We start from the raw sequence: 16,370 nt of genomic DNA, 5'->3' as shown, positions 1-16,370 counted from the left end.
GAATATTTTTTAAACATTTAAAACCTCGAAATATATATTGAAATAATTCAAAATTTTCAAAAATCTACATTTATTTAAATATTCTAAAATTTTTTAATTATTTTAGAATCTTTTTAAGACATTTAAAACTTCGAAATATATACATTGAAATACTTGGAAACTTTCAAAAAGCTACATTTTTTACATTCATTTGAACATTCTAAATTTTTTAAATTATTTTAGAATCTTTTTAACACATTTAAAACTTCGAAATATATATTGAAATAGTTCGAAATATATATATATTGAATTAATTCAAAATTTTCAAAAATCTACATTTATTTAAATATTCTAAATTTTTTAAATTATTGTAGAATCTTTTTAAAACATTTAAAACTTCGAAATATATATTGAAATAATTCAAAGTTTTCCTTTTATGTTTTAAGATCCTGAAAAACTCAAAAGCTTGAAGAAAAATATTATAAATAATTCAGATATTGTCCGTTTTACTCTATAATTTCATTTTTCAGAATTATTTCCCCAACATAAAAAAAATACATTTAAAATGTTCTTTTTTTATCAATAATGTTAAAACATTCAGAAATAAATGTTATCAACGAGTTATAAATTGAATTTTTTCCCCCTTTTATCATTTTTTAAACATTTGGTCGAAAAGTTAAGAACAGAATTGTGGTCTTTATTTTTAACGAATAATTTACAATTTAAATGTTCTCTTCTAGAAGTACATTTTTAGAATTGAAATTTTTCATTTGGAAATTTCGGCTTACAAAATTCCAAAATATTATAAAGAAAAAACTGAGAGCAGAAACCTAATGTCATATTTATACAGTATAAAATCGATCAGGCATTCAACAACAAATCGGGCGAAATTTTCTAGAATTTCGTTTCATAATTTTTATTAGATGGAATAATTTTTATACATTGCACTGCAAACTAAATAATTTTTAATTAAATATAAGAAAGTTACAAATTTGTCAAGTTTTAAAGTTAAAGCTTTAAAATTTGATTTTTTTTCAGGTTTAGCTTTCGAATTTAAATTCGACTGGTTTTAACGCTTATAATTTTTTGTCCATCTTTCAACGCTAATAATTTGAATTTTTTTATATCCAATAGAAAGTTTATAAGCACATTTAACTTTGAATTTTTTTATTTCCTAAGCAATAAATGTAAAATCGTACAAATATGAAGGTTTTAATTTAAAACGGTACAATTTGAAACTTGAAAATTCAGAGCTAAAATTTGCAAGGTCCCCCGTTTTTTGTTTCGTTTTAGATTTAAAGTTGTTTAATTATGAAAGTCGCAGACTTACTATTTCAAAAAATTTTGATTCTCTCACTTCAAAATTCTTGTAGTTTAAAAAAGAAACAAAAAAAAAAAACATTGTAATAATAATAATGAAATATTTAAACAACTTTAATTGTCAATTAAAGAAATAAAAACCTACTTGTAAACCATGCCATGACAGACAATAAGTCCTTTGTCGTCTGCTCCTGAAGCGAATAGAGGATATCGTTTGTGGAACGCAACGCTGCGAATTCCAGTGCCATGCAATCTTAAAGTTTGATACGGTTTCGTACTCAAATCCAAATCAAACCAAACCACCTTTCGATCATAAGTTCCCACCAAAACGTTGTCGCCTCCTAGAAAATTACAAAAAATAAAAAATAATAATAATCATAATTGAAAATAGGATTCAGAGAATAATAATTAGAAATTATTTGTTAAAATACTGATATAAATTAAAGCTTTTCTGATTAAATAAACGATCTTACCTGGATGCATAGCCATTGAGGAAATCCATTGCGAGTTGGAGAGCAGTTTTTTCACCATTTCCTGCTTTACAAGATCGTAAACTCGCACATTTCGCTGGGTCTGAAATTTTAAATGAGCCCAAATTTAAATTTTTAAACTTCAAAGTAGAATCATTAAATTAAAATAATTTTAGATTTATGGGACTGGAATTATAAAAGCTTGAAATATAGAATTGTTTTAAAATATTTCAGTTTTTTGAAAGTAAAAGTACCTCTGATTAATAGTATAAAAAAGAGCCATTCAAATATTTCGCATTTTTTTTTTAAACAATCGATTCGGAATATAAATAGAGTTTTGCGATTTTATTATAAATAATGTATTTTTTCCAGTTTCTAGGAATTCAATTCTTATTTTTAGTTTAGAAAGCTTTGAAAAATTATATTACAAGATATTCTTAAATATATGAGCACAATCGATTAATTAAATAATGTTAAAACCATATTCATTTCTCAAATTTGTTTCTAAAAGTCCGTGAATTTAAATAATAATTCAAATTTTTATTTTATCTTCTTCTTATACTTAAGATTTATTGCATTTTTTTAATTACTATGAGTACTACTAAATTATTATTAATTTTTAAAATTATTTTTAAGCAAATAAGAGTTTTCAACCATAAATGGAATATTTAAATTTTGAATCAGAAAAATTAATTTTCAAACGAACTGATGAATATTAAACAAAAATGATTAATATTTCACTGGGATAGTAGAATTTTAGACAAAAAAATATACATTTTCGGATCAAATAATTAATCTTTAACTGAAATAATTAAATTTTCAACCAAAAATATTAAGTTAGACTAAAAAATATGAATTTTCAACAAAATGCGTAAATTTTTATTTAAATGTATCAATTTTTAACCAAAAATTGAATGGTAAAATTTCGAGTTAAAAAAATTAATTTGAAACCAAATTGATGAATTTTCAAATGATAATGATAAATTGCGAACAAAAAATTTAAGTTAAATTTGCATATTAAAAATTCAGATTCAACCAAAGAGAGGAATTTTCAGTTAAAATGATGAATCTTCAATTACAATAAATGAATTTTAAATAAAAAAAAAAGATTAATTTTCAACCCAGAAGGTTAATTTCTACCAAAAAGATGAATTTTCAACGAAATATATGAGTTTTTATCTAAAAAGATAAATTGTCAACAAAAAATTGAATGGTAAAATTTCAGTGACAAAATTAATTATAAACCAAACTGTTCAATTTTCAGGGGAAATTATGAAACATCTAATTGAAATAGTTAAATTTCCAATCAAAAAGATAAATTTTGAAGAAAAAAGATTGATTTCTATTAATGAAAACGAACTTTTCACAAAATAAATGAATTTTCAACTAAAAATGATAAATTGTAAAAAAATAGTTAAATTTGTAGATAAAAAATTATTTTTTAACCAAAGAAATGAATTTTCATCTAGAATAGTTTAAGTTTAAAAAAAAAAAATGAGTTTTTAACCAAAACAATGAATTTAATATAATAACTTATGTTATATTTAAAGATAAAAAATTAATGTTCAACGAAAGAGATTAATTTTCCCTTAAAATGGTGAATTTTCAACTTGAATAATTAAATTCTAAAAAAAAATATGAATTTTCACCCAGAAGATTTTTTTCTACCAAAAAGAGAAATTTTAACAAAATACATGATTTTTTATCTAAAAAAAAAAAAAAAACTGTCAACCAAAAATTGAATAGTAAAATTTCAGTATAAAAATTAATCTTAAACTAAGATGTTGAATTTTCAGGTAAAATGATGAAATATCTAATTGAAATAGTCGAATTTCCAACCAAAAAGATTGATTTTTACTAATGAAAACGAACTTTCCACAAAATAAATAAATTTTCAACCAAAAATGATAAATTGTAAAAAAATTTAAATAGTTAAATTCGTAGGTAAACAAATTATTGTTTGACCAAAGAAAGGAATTTTTATCTAAAAATGATCAATCTTCAACTAGAATAGTTTAAGTTTTTAATTAAAAAAGATTAATTATCAAACTGATGAATTTTCAGATAGAATGATAGAATATTGAACTGGAAAAGTTGTAATTTGAGTTTTGAAAAATCTTAAAAAAAATATTATTTTCGAGAAAAAAAATCAACTTTTCATCTCAAATGATAAATCTTTAACTGAATAGTTGAATTTTCAACCAAGAAGAGTAATTTCTACCAAAAAAGATGAATTTTCAACAAAATACGTGAATCCTCATCTAATAAAGATACATTGTTAAACAAAAATATAATAGTTAAATTTTAAGTTAAAAAATTCACTTTCAACCATTTAAATAAATTTTCAACTAAAATGATGGAATATTCAATTGGAATAGTTGTAATTTTAAAGGAAGTAATTAATTTTTAACTAAAATGATAAATCTTTAACTTTGATAGTTAATTTTTAAACAAAAAAGATGAATTTTTAACTAATATGAACAATCTTTAACTAAAATAGTTGAATTTTAATTAAAAAGGATGAACTTTCAACTAAAAAATGATGAATCTGTAAGTATAATTAAATTTTCAATGAAAAAGATGAATTTTCGAACAAGAAAATTCATTTCTACAAAACAACATGAATTCTTAACCAAAAATTGAATAGTTAAATTTTAAAATAAATAAAATTCAACAAAAGAGATACATTTTTTACTGAAATGATGGAATATTGAACTGGCGTAGTCAAATTGTCAGTTAAAAAATTAATTTAAAAAAAAAAAACGTATAATCATCAAAATAGTGAAATACAATAACATAAAGCTACTTTTACAAATTAATAATCATTGTTATTTAGTTTAATATGGAAATTTAAAAAAAAAAATGAAGCACGCCCTCGAAAAAATTCCCTATAGATTTCAGACATATAAAAATTATCTGACAATTGGAGATTTTACCAGGTTTCCAGGTAAGGATAATAAATAAACAAATGTTAAAAAAAAATACTTACAGCAACAAACAAAAATGGTCTGATCGGATGGAAAAGAACACACTGAATGAGACCCTTGGGCCTCCTGAAAGGAAGCTGCGATCTTCTTTTAGATAATTGATTGATTAGCACTGATCGATTCTGTCCATCTGGCATAACAGTGGCAAAATAATCTCCCTTTCCGTGCCAGGTTACTTGTTTCACGATTTTGAAATGGTTCAAAACTACCCTGATGCCATTTTTATAGAGATCACCTTCCGCTTGTTCCCACTGAACTGTTGTTTGAATCCTCTCAGTGACTGTCAAATAAATAAAAAAAGTTTAACAAGAACGCAATTTTGTATTATTGAAATTTAAGAAATTTAAATTAGATTAAAATCAAAATTAAAAATCCTATGTAATGTACAATAATCAAATTGATCAAGATCCTACTGTTCTGAAAAAAAAAAATAAAAAAAAAATAATTTTCGGGCAAAAATAAAAAAGAGGAAAGAAAAATGAGAAGCCAGCCAACCATATCCCCTTCCTTCTTTTTTTCTTTCTTTCGTTTTTTATTTTTATTATCATCAAATTGCAATAAAATAACATTTAAAATAAGAAAAAAAAGGAAAATTGCATTAGCGTTTCGGTATTTGTACAGTACCCTTACCCAAATAGGATAAGGGTACAAGTACCAAAACGCTGGTAATGCAATTTTTATATATTTTTTTTCTTATTTTGAATTTTATTTTATTGCAATTTGATGATAATAAAAATAAAAAAAAAGGAAGAAAGAAAAAAAGAAGGATGGGGATGTGGTTGGAATATTATTAAGATTAAGAAGTATTTTATTCATAACAATTATTAATTTTAATTATAAAATAATTTTTAATAAAATAATTAATATTCTTAGAATATTTTTTTTCTCTTTCAATATTTAAATTTTATTTTTAATTTATTATAATTATTAAACAAATTCATTTAACATTAACAAAATAAAACTAATTTAATTTTTAATTATTTTTTATTTAAAAAAAAATAATAATTAATTACTTAAATTTAAAAAAAATTATCTGTATTAATGCCATAATTAAGTTTATAAAATATAAATTTAAGTTTAAAATGACTTTTTTCTCATTTTTCATTCCTCTTTTTTATTTTTGTCCGAAAATTATTTATTTATTTTTTCAGATTACAATAGGATTTTTTTGTTTTTTGTTTGTTCGATGTGATCCAAATTTGGTCGTTATATTCTTGTTTTTTTACAGGGGCTTGCATCAATTTCTTATTATTCTATTTTTTTTACCAGAGTGGCCGTGTAACTTCATTTTCATAATTCGTTGACTTTTTCCTGACTAACTTTTCATTTCCTCCGACAATTAATATTTAAATAATTTTAATGTTAATTTTTTTGTTTGAATAGTCTATAATCAATATTTTTTATTATTTATTTAAAATTGTGAAAAAATGCTCTTTAGCATCATCAGACCGGAAATCTGAAAGACCTGGGCTCCAACCCCAGCGGAGCTAGAGAGCATTATTTCACAATTTTCAATCAATATTAAGAAACTATTGATTACAGATCAAGTAGAAAAAAAAATTCACATCAAAATTATTAATACATTCTTCTGGCCAAAAAAACTAACATCAAAAATAAATTAATATTTAAGACCAAAATTCTAATCTTGCAACATTTTTGATATAGATTTTTTTGCAAATGGTATAAGACAATTAGAGTTCTGGGCCGGTTATATTACTTGGAGAACGGTAACGAGAATGAGAATATTACCGAGAATATAACCAATAAATAAATTCTCTGAGAATTTATGAGAATCTCAGAATTTATTTTTATTAATAGAAAATTGAATTTGTTCGTTAACTTTTCGGTTGAAAATTCAACTCTTTTTTTTGACAGTTTGTCTTTTCGTAAAAAATTGACTTTTTGTTTAAAATTTATATGATGGTGTTGAAAAATGAAATGAAATATTTTCTGGATGAAAGTTACACTTATAAATAAATTGGTTTTTATTACAAATTCATCTGTTTTAGTACAAAATTGTTTTTTTTTTTTGATAAAAATTCAACTATTTGGTAGAGAATTTATGTATTATGTTAAAAATGCATCCTTTTTGGTTGAAAAAATTCGTCTTTATCGATTCAAAATTCAATTTTTTTCGTAAAAACTTTTTTTTTTGTTTAAAAAATTCAATTTTTATTGTTACTGAGTTAACTGGAATCTTTTTTGTATAAAAACTCAACTTTTTTGTAAAAAAAAATTCTTCTGCTTTAAGACAAATTTCACATTTTTTGATAAAAATGCAACTATTTTCTAGAGAATTCATCAATTTTGTTAAAAAGTCATCCTTTTTGGTTAAAAATTCTTCTTTTTGGATTGAAAATTTAATTTTTTTGTAGAAAATTATTTCTTGTTAAAAATGTATAGTTTTATCGTGAAAACTCGACTAAAATCTTTTTCAACCGAAAATTCAACTATTTGTTTGAAAATTTATCTTTTTGATTTAAAACTTCATCTGTTATAGAAGAAATTTCATTTTTTGTATGAAAATGCAACTTTTTGGTTAAAAATCGTTCTTTTTTGCTCAATAACTCAACTAATATGTTAAAAAGATTTGATTGAATCGCCTTGTTAAGAAATCACTTTCTTATTAATGATTTATATTTTAAATTAAAAGTTATCTCGCTGGTTAAAAGCTTTATTATCTTCTTATAAATTAATCTTTTTTAATTAAAAATTCAACTACTAGGGTCAAATTCAGTGGAAAATACTTATTTTGTTTTGTTGCGAATTAATTTTTTTAACAGGAAATGGAACTTTTCAAAATTCGCGTTTTTTTGTAAAAAAAATCATTATTAAATCTTTTTAGGTTGAATATTCAGCTACTATTATGTTCAAAATTCAATTATTTTGTTGAAAACTCCAGTATTTGGTTAAAAAAGAGTTATTTTTTAAAGTAGAAAAAACTTTTTTTTTGTTTGAAATAAAGTAATACATTTGAAAATTTTAAATTTGTATATGTATAACACTGTATTTCCTGAATATTTCTGTGCTTGAAAATAATTTATATCCACTGCTGATATAACCTGAACAATAAAAATATTGTTAAAAATCATAAGTTATCTTAAATTCTTTTAAATTCTCCTAAATTCTGTCATATTCTCGGTTATATAACCTGAACTTAAATTCTCGGGAATTTAAGAACTCTAAAGATAATTGGGAATATTGTCAAACATCTCGCCACCTGGTGTCAAGAACGGAAACTAGAAAAAGTAGGTCGAATTTTAAAGATGCATTTTAATTTGTTAATGTCTTTTTATGATTGTTTTATCAAGTTTAAAACTACTATTCAATACTGAAAATAAAATTTTATACAATTTAAAACTTTTAGATTGAATTTCCATCTTAAACACTGAAAAATTGAAATCGAAATACGAACTCTAACCTAACTTTAAGGTCACATTTTGTAGATCGTAAAAAGTTCATGTAAAAATCAATTAAAATTTACTTTGAGTTCGTTTTTGCTTCGAAATAATTTCATTTTGGTTCGTAATTTGTTGGAAATTACAATAAATGGAACAAAGGTTTTTTTTTAGAAAAACATTTATGTCAAAAAGTGTGTTTTTTCAATGCTAAGATGTAAATTCCGTATGAAACACTTTGTTTTAGATGAAAAAGTATTTTAAGTTCCTAATAAATACTTCAAACTTCACAAAAAAATCGTAAAAGAAGTTTTGATACACAAATTAAAATTCATCTTTAAAATCGTACCTACTCTTTCTAGTTCTAATTTTTGCCACCAGATGGCGTATTGCAATGTAACCATTCGAAAGAATTTAAGAATGCCTAAGGAATGCAAGGTGCGTTTACAAGATTAATTAAAATAATAAATCCACTGAATTGAGTAGAATTGAGTGAATTTAGAAGAATTCAAGTAAATTGAAAATAATTCAGAATAAAGTGATAAGAACTCAGGTTAAATTCCAAATATATTTAAAATTTCCACGAAATCCCTGATTTCTTGTGAATAACTTCTTTGAAATCCATTAAAATAGTAAAATATCTCATGAAAAACGATGAAATTTTATATTTGCTACAATCCGAAAATTTATTGAAATGCTCGGAAATCTTCTAAAATCTATTGGAATCTTTATAAACATTAAAAAATATAACAGTTTATAAATCATTAAAATCCTTGGAAATACCAAGATTTTTTTTAATTTCCTGAAAATACCTTGAAATATTTTTAAATGCAGAAAAAATTTTCAAATTCTTTTATCCTGTAATCACTTTAAACCTGTTTAGGTTCTGAAAAAATTCAATGAATTAGAAAAATACCCTTCAGTCTTTAAAATGCCTTGGAATGTCTTTAAATAATTGAAATATATTAAAAATTACTTAGAAACTTTCAAAATGTTCCAAAATCTTTTCAATCCTTTAAAATCCGTCAACATGTCTGAAATCTATTAAAAATGCGTTGGAATCTTTTAAAACCCTAAAATATTGTTAATCCTGTAAATTCTTTTAAAGTCCCTTAAATCTTTTAAAATTCCTTCGAATTTTTTAACATACCTTAAAACCTTTAAAATTCTTTGGAATAACTATAAATAATAAAATATATTTAAAAAATGTCTTGGAATCTTTTCAAAAGCCCTAAAATATTTTAAATTCTGCGAAGTAATTAGAAACCTTTTAGAAAGTCTAAAAAATTCTTTGGAAGTCTTAAATGTACTTCAAAGTATTTAGAAATTCTCTAAAACTTTTTCAAACTCTTGAAAATTCCTTGGAATTTAAAAAATTACCCTGAAATCTTTAAAATCCTTTGGAATCCCTTGAAATGATTTAAATCTATTAAAAATTTATTGGAATCATTTAAAACCAAAAAATACTTCAAATTCTGTCAATTTTGTTTAAATTCCTTGAATCTTTTTAAATTTCGTGAAACTTTTGAAATGCCCTAAATTATTTATAGTTCTTAGAAATCTTTTGAAATTCATTTAAACTTTTATCTTTTAAACCCCTAAAATCTTATAAATGCTGTAAACTCTGATAAAATCCCTCGAATCTTTTAATATTCCCTGAATTTATTCCAAACCCCACAAATATTTCAAATTCTGTGAAATCTTTTGAAACTCTTCAAACCTTTTAAGAGATCTTGAAAATTCCTTGCAATTTCAAAACAAAAAAATGTCCTAAAATCGTTAAAATCCTTTGGAATCCCTTTACATTATTGAAATCTTTTAGAACCCAGCAATATGTCAAATCCTGTATTTTTTTTTAATGCCTTGAATCCTTTAAAATTCTTTGAAACTTTTAAAAATGCCCTAAATTATTGCTAATTCTTTGAAATATTTTAAATTCCTTTTAAACTTTTTACAGCTCTTGCAAATTCTTCCGGATTTTTAAAACACCCTAAAATCTTTGAAAATATTTTGGAATGTTTTGAAACCATAAAATATTTCAAATCCTGTGAACTCTTGTAAAATCCATCGAATCTTTAAATATTCGCTGAAACTTTTTAATGTTCTTCAATATGCCCTAAATTCTTTAAAATTTTTTGGAACACCTTTAAATTATTGAATTTAATTTAAAATCCCGTGGAAACTTTTAAAACGCCCTAAACACATTTCTAGTTCATTGAAGCTTTTCGAAATCCTTTGAAACATTTTAAGGCTCTGAAAAATTCCTTGAATTTTTTTTAAATACCCTAAAATCTTTCAAACCCTGGAGTCCCTTCAAACTATTGAAATATATTAAAAACTCTTTGGAATTTTTTAAATAACAGTCATCACAATACCTATTGTTGTCAAAAAAGGTGAATAGGTGACATTTTTTTTAAATAGGTGACAAATAAGTCATAAACAAATGTTAAATAAAACAAACAAGTTGTAGTTTGTTGTAAACAGAGAGATGCCCAAATGTTTTTTTTTCTTTGATTAAAATGGCCACGCTGAAAATGGAGTATTTACATTTTCACTGAGAACTAATTTTCAATTAAAAATAAAATAAAAATATTTTTTACATTTTGATTTACATTTTGATTTACATTTGTTGATTTTTCAAACAAAAAAGATAAATAGTCTGCATTTTTAAACCATAAAAGTTCATTTTTTAACCAACAAATTAAGCAGATGAATTTCCACTGAGGTAAATTAATTTTCAATTAAAACAACGAAGAAGTTGCATTTTTAACCAAAAAAGATTAAATTTCTACCAAAAAGTGAATTTTCCCGCAAGAAAAAAATTTGCAGTCAAGAATGAAAAATAATTTTAAGCAAATTGTTGAATTTTTAACAAAAAAGATTAATGTTTATCAAAAAAAGTTATAGTTGATATTTTTAGAACAAGACTTTAATAAAAAATAAAAAAACGGTTATGTTTTACCAAACAGTATATACTTTCAACATGATTAGATTTTGACAGAAAAATTAAATTTCTAACCAAAAATGGAGTCGATAAATTTTCATTGAGAATGAATTTTCAAGAAAAACAAAAACGAATTTTCTACAAAACAGTTTAATTTTATAACAATTTGTTGAATTTTCAAGCCAAACAGCCTAATTCTCCATTAAACAATGTAATTTAAAAAAAAGAACATGTAATAAAAAAAAACTTGTTTACAACAAAGAGAATTTTTTATTTAATTTTTAACCAAAAAAAAAACTATCAACTAAAATTATGAATCTTCAATGAAAAAAATGAAATTAAAAAAAATTCGTTCAACTTTCAACCAAGGAGTGGAATTTTTAATGAATAATTTTTTTGGGTTAAAAATTCTACTATTTACTTAAATATTTAACTATTTTAATGAAAATAAAACTCTTTTTTAAAAAAGTAATCGAGTTTGGACGAAAAATTATATTGTTTGGCAGAAAATTGATTTTTTTTAAATTGAAAATTAATATTTTTTGGTTGAACATAAATCTTTTTTGATTGAAAATTATTTCTTTTCATTGGAAAAGTCTATTATTATATTTTTGTTTAATAAATGATCTCTTTAACTTAAAAAACATACTTTTTGTGAAAATTTAACGCTTTTTTAAAAAAAAGTCATCGTTTTTGGTCGAAAATTTACACTTTTGTAGAAAATTCATATTTTTTGGTTAAAAATTTTTCTTTCGGTAGACAAATCTTTTTTTTTAGATTTTGAAAATTCCCCTTTTATATTTGAAAGTTAATAATTTTTATTGAAAATTCTACTATTATAGTTCTGCTGTTTAGTTCAAAATTATACAAATTGTTTGAAAGTTAATTATTTTATTGAAAATTGAACTAGGTTCTTAAAAAGGCACCCTTTTTTGTTTAAAATTAACCTCTTGGTTCAAAAAATCTATTTCGATTGAAAGTTCGTTCTTTTTATTAAAAACAAAACAAAAAGAGTATTATATTTCTTTTTCAAACTCAAACGGTATTCAACTATTTTGTTAAAAAGCCATATTTTTTTGTCAAATATTGATACTTTTTGGATTGAAAAATTCTCTTTTACTTTAAAAATCGTCTTTTTGAGTAGAAAATTAAACTATTTGCTAAACAAAAATATCCCCTTTTGGCTGAAAATTCATCTCTTGGTTAAAAATTCTAATAGTTGGTTGAAAATTTAACTGTTTTGTTTAAAAGTCATCTTCTTTGGTTAAAAATTGATCATTTTTGATTCAAAGCTTATTATTTTTAATTGAAAAAAAAAAATATTTTTATTTTCTAATTAATCTAAATTCAACTAGTTTCTTAAAAAATAATCTTTTTTATAAAAAATTCAACTGATTTATTAAACACTTGTAGTTTTGGATAGAAACTTACTCATTTTGTTGTAAAAATCCTTATTTGTTAGAAAAATTATATTTTTTAGTTGAAAATTCGTCTTCCTTGCTTCAAAATTAAACTGGCTTGTAAAATATTCATCTTTTCAAATTAAAAATGTAAGATTATTTTGGAAAATACAACTCTTCCTGGTTGAAGTTTAAACACCTCCGTTTGAAAATTCTATCATTTGGTTCATGATTCGTCGATTAGGAAAGTTTAATAAAAACTGTATTTGGTGTGCAAGTTTTAATTTTGAATAAAATTGTACTTTTTCAAATGTAAAAGGTGACAAAAGATAAGAAATCCCCAAATGGGAGAAAAAGGTGACAAATTCATAAAATAGGTGAAAAAAGGTGATAAAATTGAAAATAGGTGACAAAAAGTGAATCGGTGACACTCTGTGATGACTGAAATAACCTAAAATAGTTCAAATCCTGTGAAATCTTTTGAAATCCCGATAATATTCTGAAACTTTTTAAACATCTTGAAAATACCAGAAAATTTTCTAAATTATTTTGATTACCTTTAAAATATTGAAGTTAATTACAAATTTCTTGGAAATTTTCAAAGTGCCCTAAAACATTTCTAGTTTTTTGAAACCTTTAGAAATCCTTTGAAACTTTTTAAAGCTCTTGAACAATATTTCGATATTGAAAAAATACTCTAAAATCTTTGAAATCCTTGGAAATCCCTTCAAATTATTTAAACATATTAAAAATTCATTGGAATCTTGTCAAAAACGATAGAAAAAAAATTGTAATCCTGTGAAATCTTTTGAAATCCTTTAGATCCTTTTAAGAACTCTTAAAAAGTCCTTGGAATTTAAAAAAATACCCTGAAATCGTTAAAATCCTTTGGAATCCCTTCACATTATTAAAATGTAATGAAAATTCATTGTAATCTTTTAAAAACCAAAAATATTTCGAAATATTTCTAAATACTGGAAATATTTTAGGACATTAAAAATTTTCAGGAAATATTTAAAGATTCGAGGGATTTCACAAGAGTTCACAGGATATGAAATATTTTAGGGTTTCAAAAGATTCCAAAAGATTTTAAATGGTAAAAGATTCAAAGGATTTAAAACAAATTTACAAGATTTAAAATATTTTTGAGTTTTGAAACATTTCAATGAATTTGTAATAGATTTCAATAATGTAAAGGGATAACGATTTTAGGGTATCTTTTAAATTCCAAGGATTTTCTTTAGAGCTCTTCAAAGGTTTCAAAGGATTTGAAATAAATTAGGGTTTTTGAAAAAATTCCAAGGAATTTTTAATATATTTAAATAACTTGAAGTGACCCCAGGATTTTAAAAATCTTTGTGTATTTTTAAAAAATTCCAAGGAATTTTCAATAGTCATTGAAAGGTTTCAAATGATACGAAAAGATTTCACAATGTTTAAAATATTTTAAGGTTTTTAAAATATTTCAAACTCTGTGCAATCTTTTCAAAATACCATAAATTCTTTGAAATTCTTTGAAATTCTTTAAAATCCAATTAAATTATATTGAAATCTATTAAAAATCTATGCGAATCCTATAAAATACCGTAAAAGATTTCAAAGGAATTCAAGAAAATTCATAAATACATATGGACATGATCTAAGAAACAAAATTGATTGAAAAATTCGCCATTTTTTTCGGAATTACTGATTTCCTAGTCAACAAAATTTCCCGATTTCCAGGTTTTCCATGACCGGCAGCCACTTTTTTTTTATAGTTTCCCGCAAAATTTGCCTAATTTAAATGAGACAAATTGCTTACCTATAATATCACTGTCCGGAATGATCTCCAGAAGCTGATCAGTCTTTTTCGTGATAACATGATCTCCCACTCCAGGATTGATTAAAAGTACTTTTCTTTCAGCTGCGACTGCTATTAATGAAATTGCTTGATTCGGACACCATGCCACACTTCTTATAACTCCGCCACATGGAACGACTTTTACGCAACGGCCGGTCGCTATTTCCCAAACTGCGGATCAATCAATTCACGATTTTATTGAAAAATTTCAAAATAATAACTTAATAATACTTGGTGAGAAACTTCCAAAATTGAATTTCAAAATTTGTTTCATTCAAAAATTTTGTATTCAAATGCTCAATAATTTGCACGTATAATATTTAAGGGGGTAGGTGTGTAAAGTTGACGAAAAATTGACGGGAACTTTGGGATTTTTTTTCTCAAAGACTATTCAATATTTTTATTTGAAAATTTGACAAGTTCTTGTTTATTATTTAAAAAAACAAAAAAAAAAAAAATTTCACACAATCATTATAAACAATTAAGAAGTAAGAACACGTTGAAGGTAATAAGTTTATTTTTCCTCTCAATTTGTGCCGTGCTTTATAGCTGTTGTGTTACTCTCAATCATAAAAATCAAATTGTTTTGTTATTGTCACATAAAAATCTCATCCATAAACTAAATTTAAAATTATTTTAATGTTTTTCAAAAAAATGGCAGATTTAAAAAAAAAAATGTTGAGAAAAGTTTTTTTTTTATTGTTATTGCAAAAAAATAGTTAAACAATTTTTTTTGAAAAACCTTCTAGTTTATGGATTAGATAATTGAATTTCCTTTAAAATGATATTTTTCTTATGTAGGTCAAAAATTCGCTGAAGAATCGCCGGCACAAAATCGGATAATTGAAGAAAACTGTTGTCGAGAAAAACGCGTTTAAAGTTCGCGGTACATGAAAATAGGCGTTACAAAAGTAGCGATAGAATCAATACTGCTTCGAATTTCGCTCTGAAATTTTAACAGCATATTTTTGAAATGTTCTTTCGATCTATGCAAAAAAATCGATTTTTTTTTGCAATTTTAAATGCAATTTTAAATTGAATGCAGTTAAACTAAAAAATTAATAATTTTTAAACTTTTATCATTGTTCAAAAGTTGAAAATTCCCTATTTAAATCCGGAATTTTAATTGTTTTCGAGAAATTCTATTTTTAAATCCATAATTTTAATTATTTTCGAAAATTTTCCATTTAAACTAATTGTAAGAATTATAACTTTTTGTAAAAATTCCCTGTTCCAATTCATAATTTAATTTTTTTCGAAAATACCTCGTTTCAACACAGAACAATAATTTTGTTGGAAAAAATTAATTTTCTATATTAAAAATTTTTATTCTCTGGGATAAATTCCAGTTCCAGCTCACAATTGGTTAAAATTTGAAAATTCTTCGCTTCAACTCAGAATTATAATTCTTTGGAAAAATTTCTTGTTCCACTTCAGAATTTTGTTCCTTTACGAAAATTTTCAGTGCTAGCTCAGAATTTGTTAAAATTTAAAATTCTCGGTTATTCTGAATAAATTCTTGTTCCTACTATAAATATGTAAAAGATTGAAAATTCTCTGTTTAGATTAAAGTTAAATTCTTTTTTATTTTAAATGGTTTAAAAATCCTTAAAATGCTTCGGAATTTTATTTCAAGATTTTGAAACTTCTACATTTTGTTTCGAATTTTTTCAAATTCAAAAATATTATTAAAATTTTTTTCACAACTCCTAAATATGTTTTAAAACTATTCGAATATCAAATAATTAAGAAAAATCATTTTTAATCTCCCCAGCAATCTTAAAAAATTTTATTTATTAAAAAGCTTTTAAATTTAATGTTCGAAATCTGCCAAAATCTGTATTTGGTTTCAAACTAGGCCGTGCAATATTTTCTACGAAATTTTGGAAAGAATAGCCGGGCACTATCAGTACACGTAGACACTTCGTTTAAATTATTTCAAATCATTTCAAATTTTTAATCAATTTTGAATTTTCTCAAAACTTCTAAATATTTCTTCAACTTACTCGATTTCTTCTATTTTATATTTATT

At 23.5% G+C, this 16,370-nt stretch overlaps 1 protein-coding gene across 1 annotated transcript in view; it reads right to left on the bottom strand.

Moving 5' to 3' along the window:
* LOC117172766 (ribosome biogenesis protein BOP1 homolog) overlaps positions 1 to 16,370 on the bottom strand; it is a 44,397-nt gene that overhangs the window by 3,356 nt on the left and 24,671 nt on the right. Inside the window, exons 4-7 of the mRNA XM_033360971.1 lie at positions 14,300 to 14,509; positions 4,759 to 5,036; positions 1,773 to 1,872; positions 1,445 to 1,640 (exon numbers count right to left, since the gene is read on the bottom strand). Coding sequence (XP_033216862.1) covers positions 1,445 to 1,640; positions 1,773 to 1,872; positions 4,759 to 5,036; positions 14,300 to 14,509 — 784 coding nt within the window. The remainder of the gene's footprint in view (positions 1 to 1,444; positions 1,641 to 1,772; positions 1,873 to 4,758; positions 5,037 to 14,299; positions 14,510 to 16,370) is intronic.

Source organism: Belonocnema kinseyi, chromosome 5, assembly GCF_010883055.1.
Source record: "Belonocnema kinseyi isolate 2016_QV_RU_SX_M_011 chromosome 5, B_treatae_v1, whole genome shotgun sequence".
Taxonomy (NCBI): domain Eukaryota; kingdom Metazoa; phylum Arthropoda; class Insecta; order Hymenoptera; family Cynipidae; genus Belonocnema; species Belonocnema kinseyi.
This window is presented reverse-complemented; position numbering and strand designations above follow the sequence as displayed.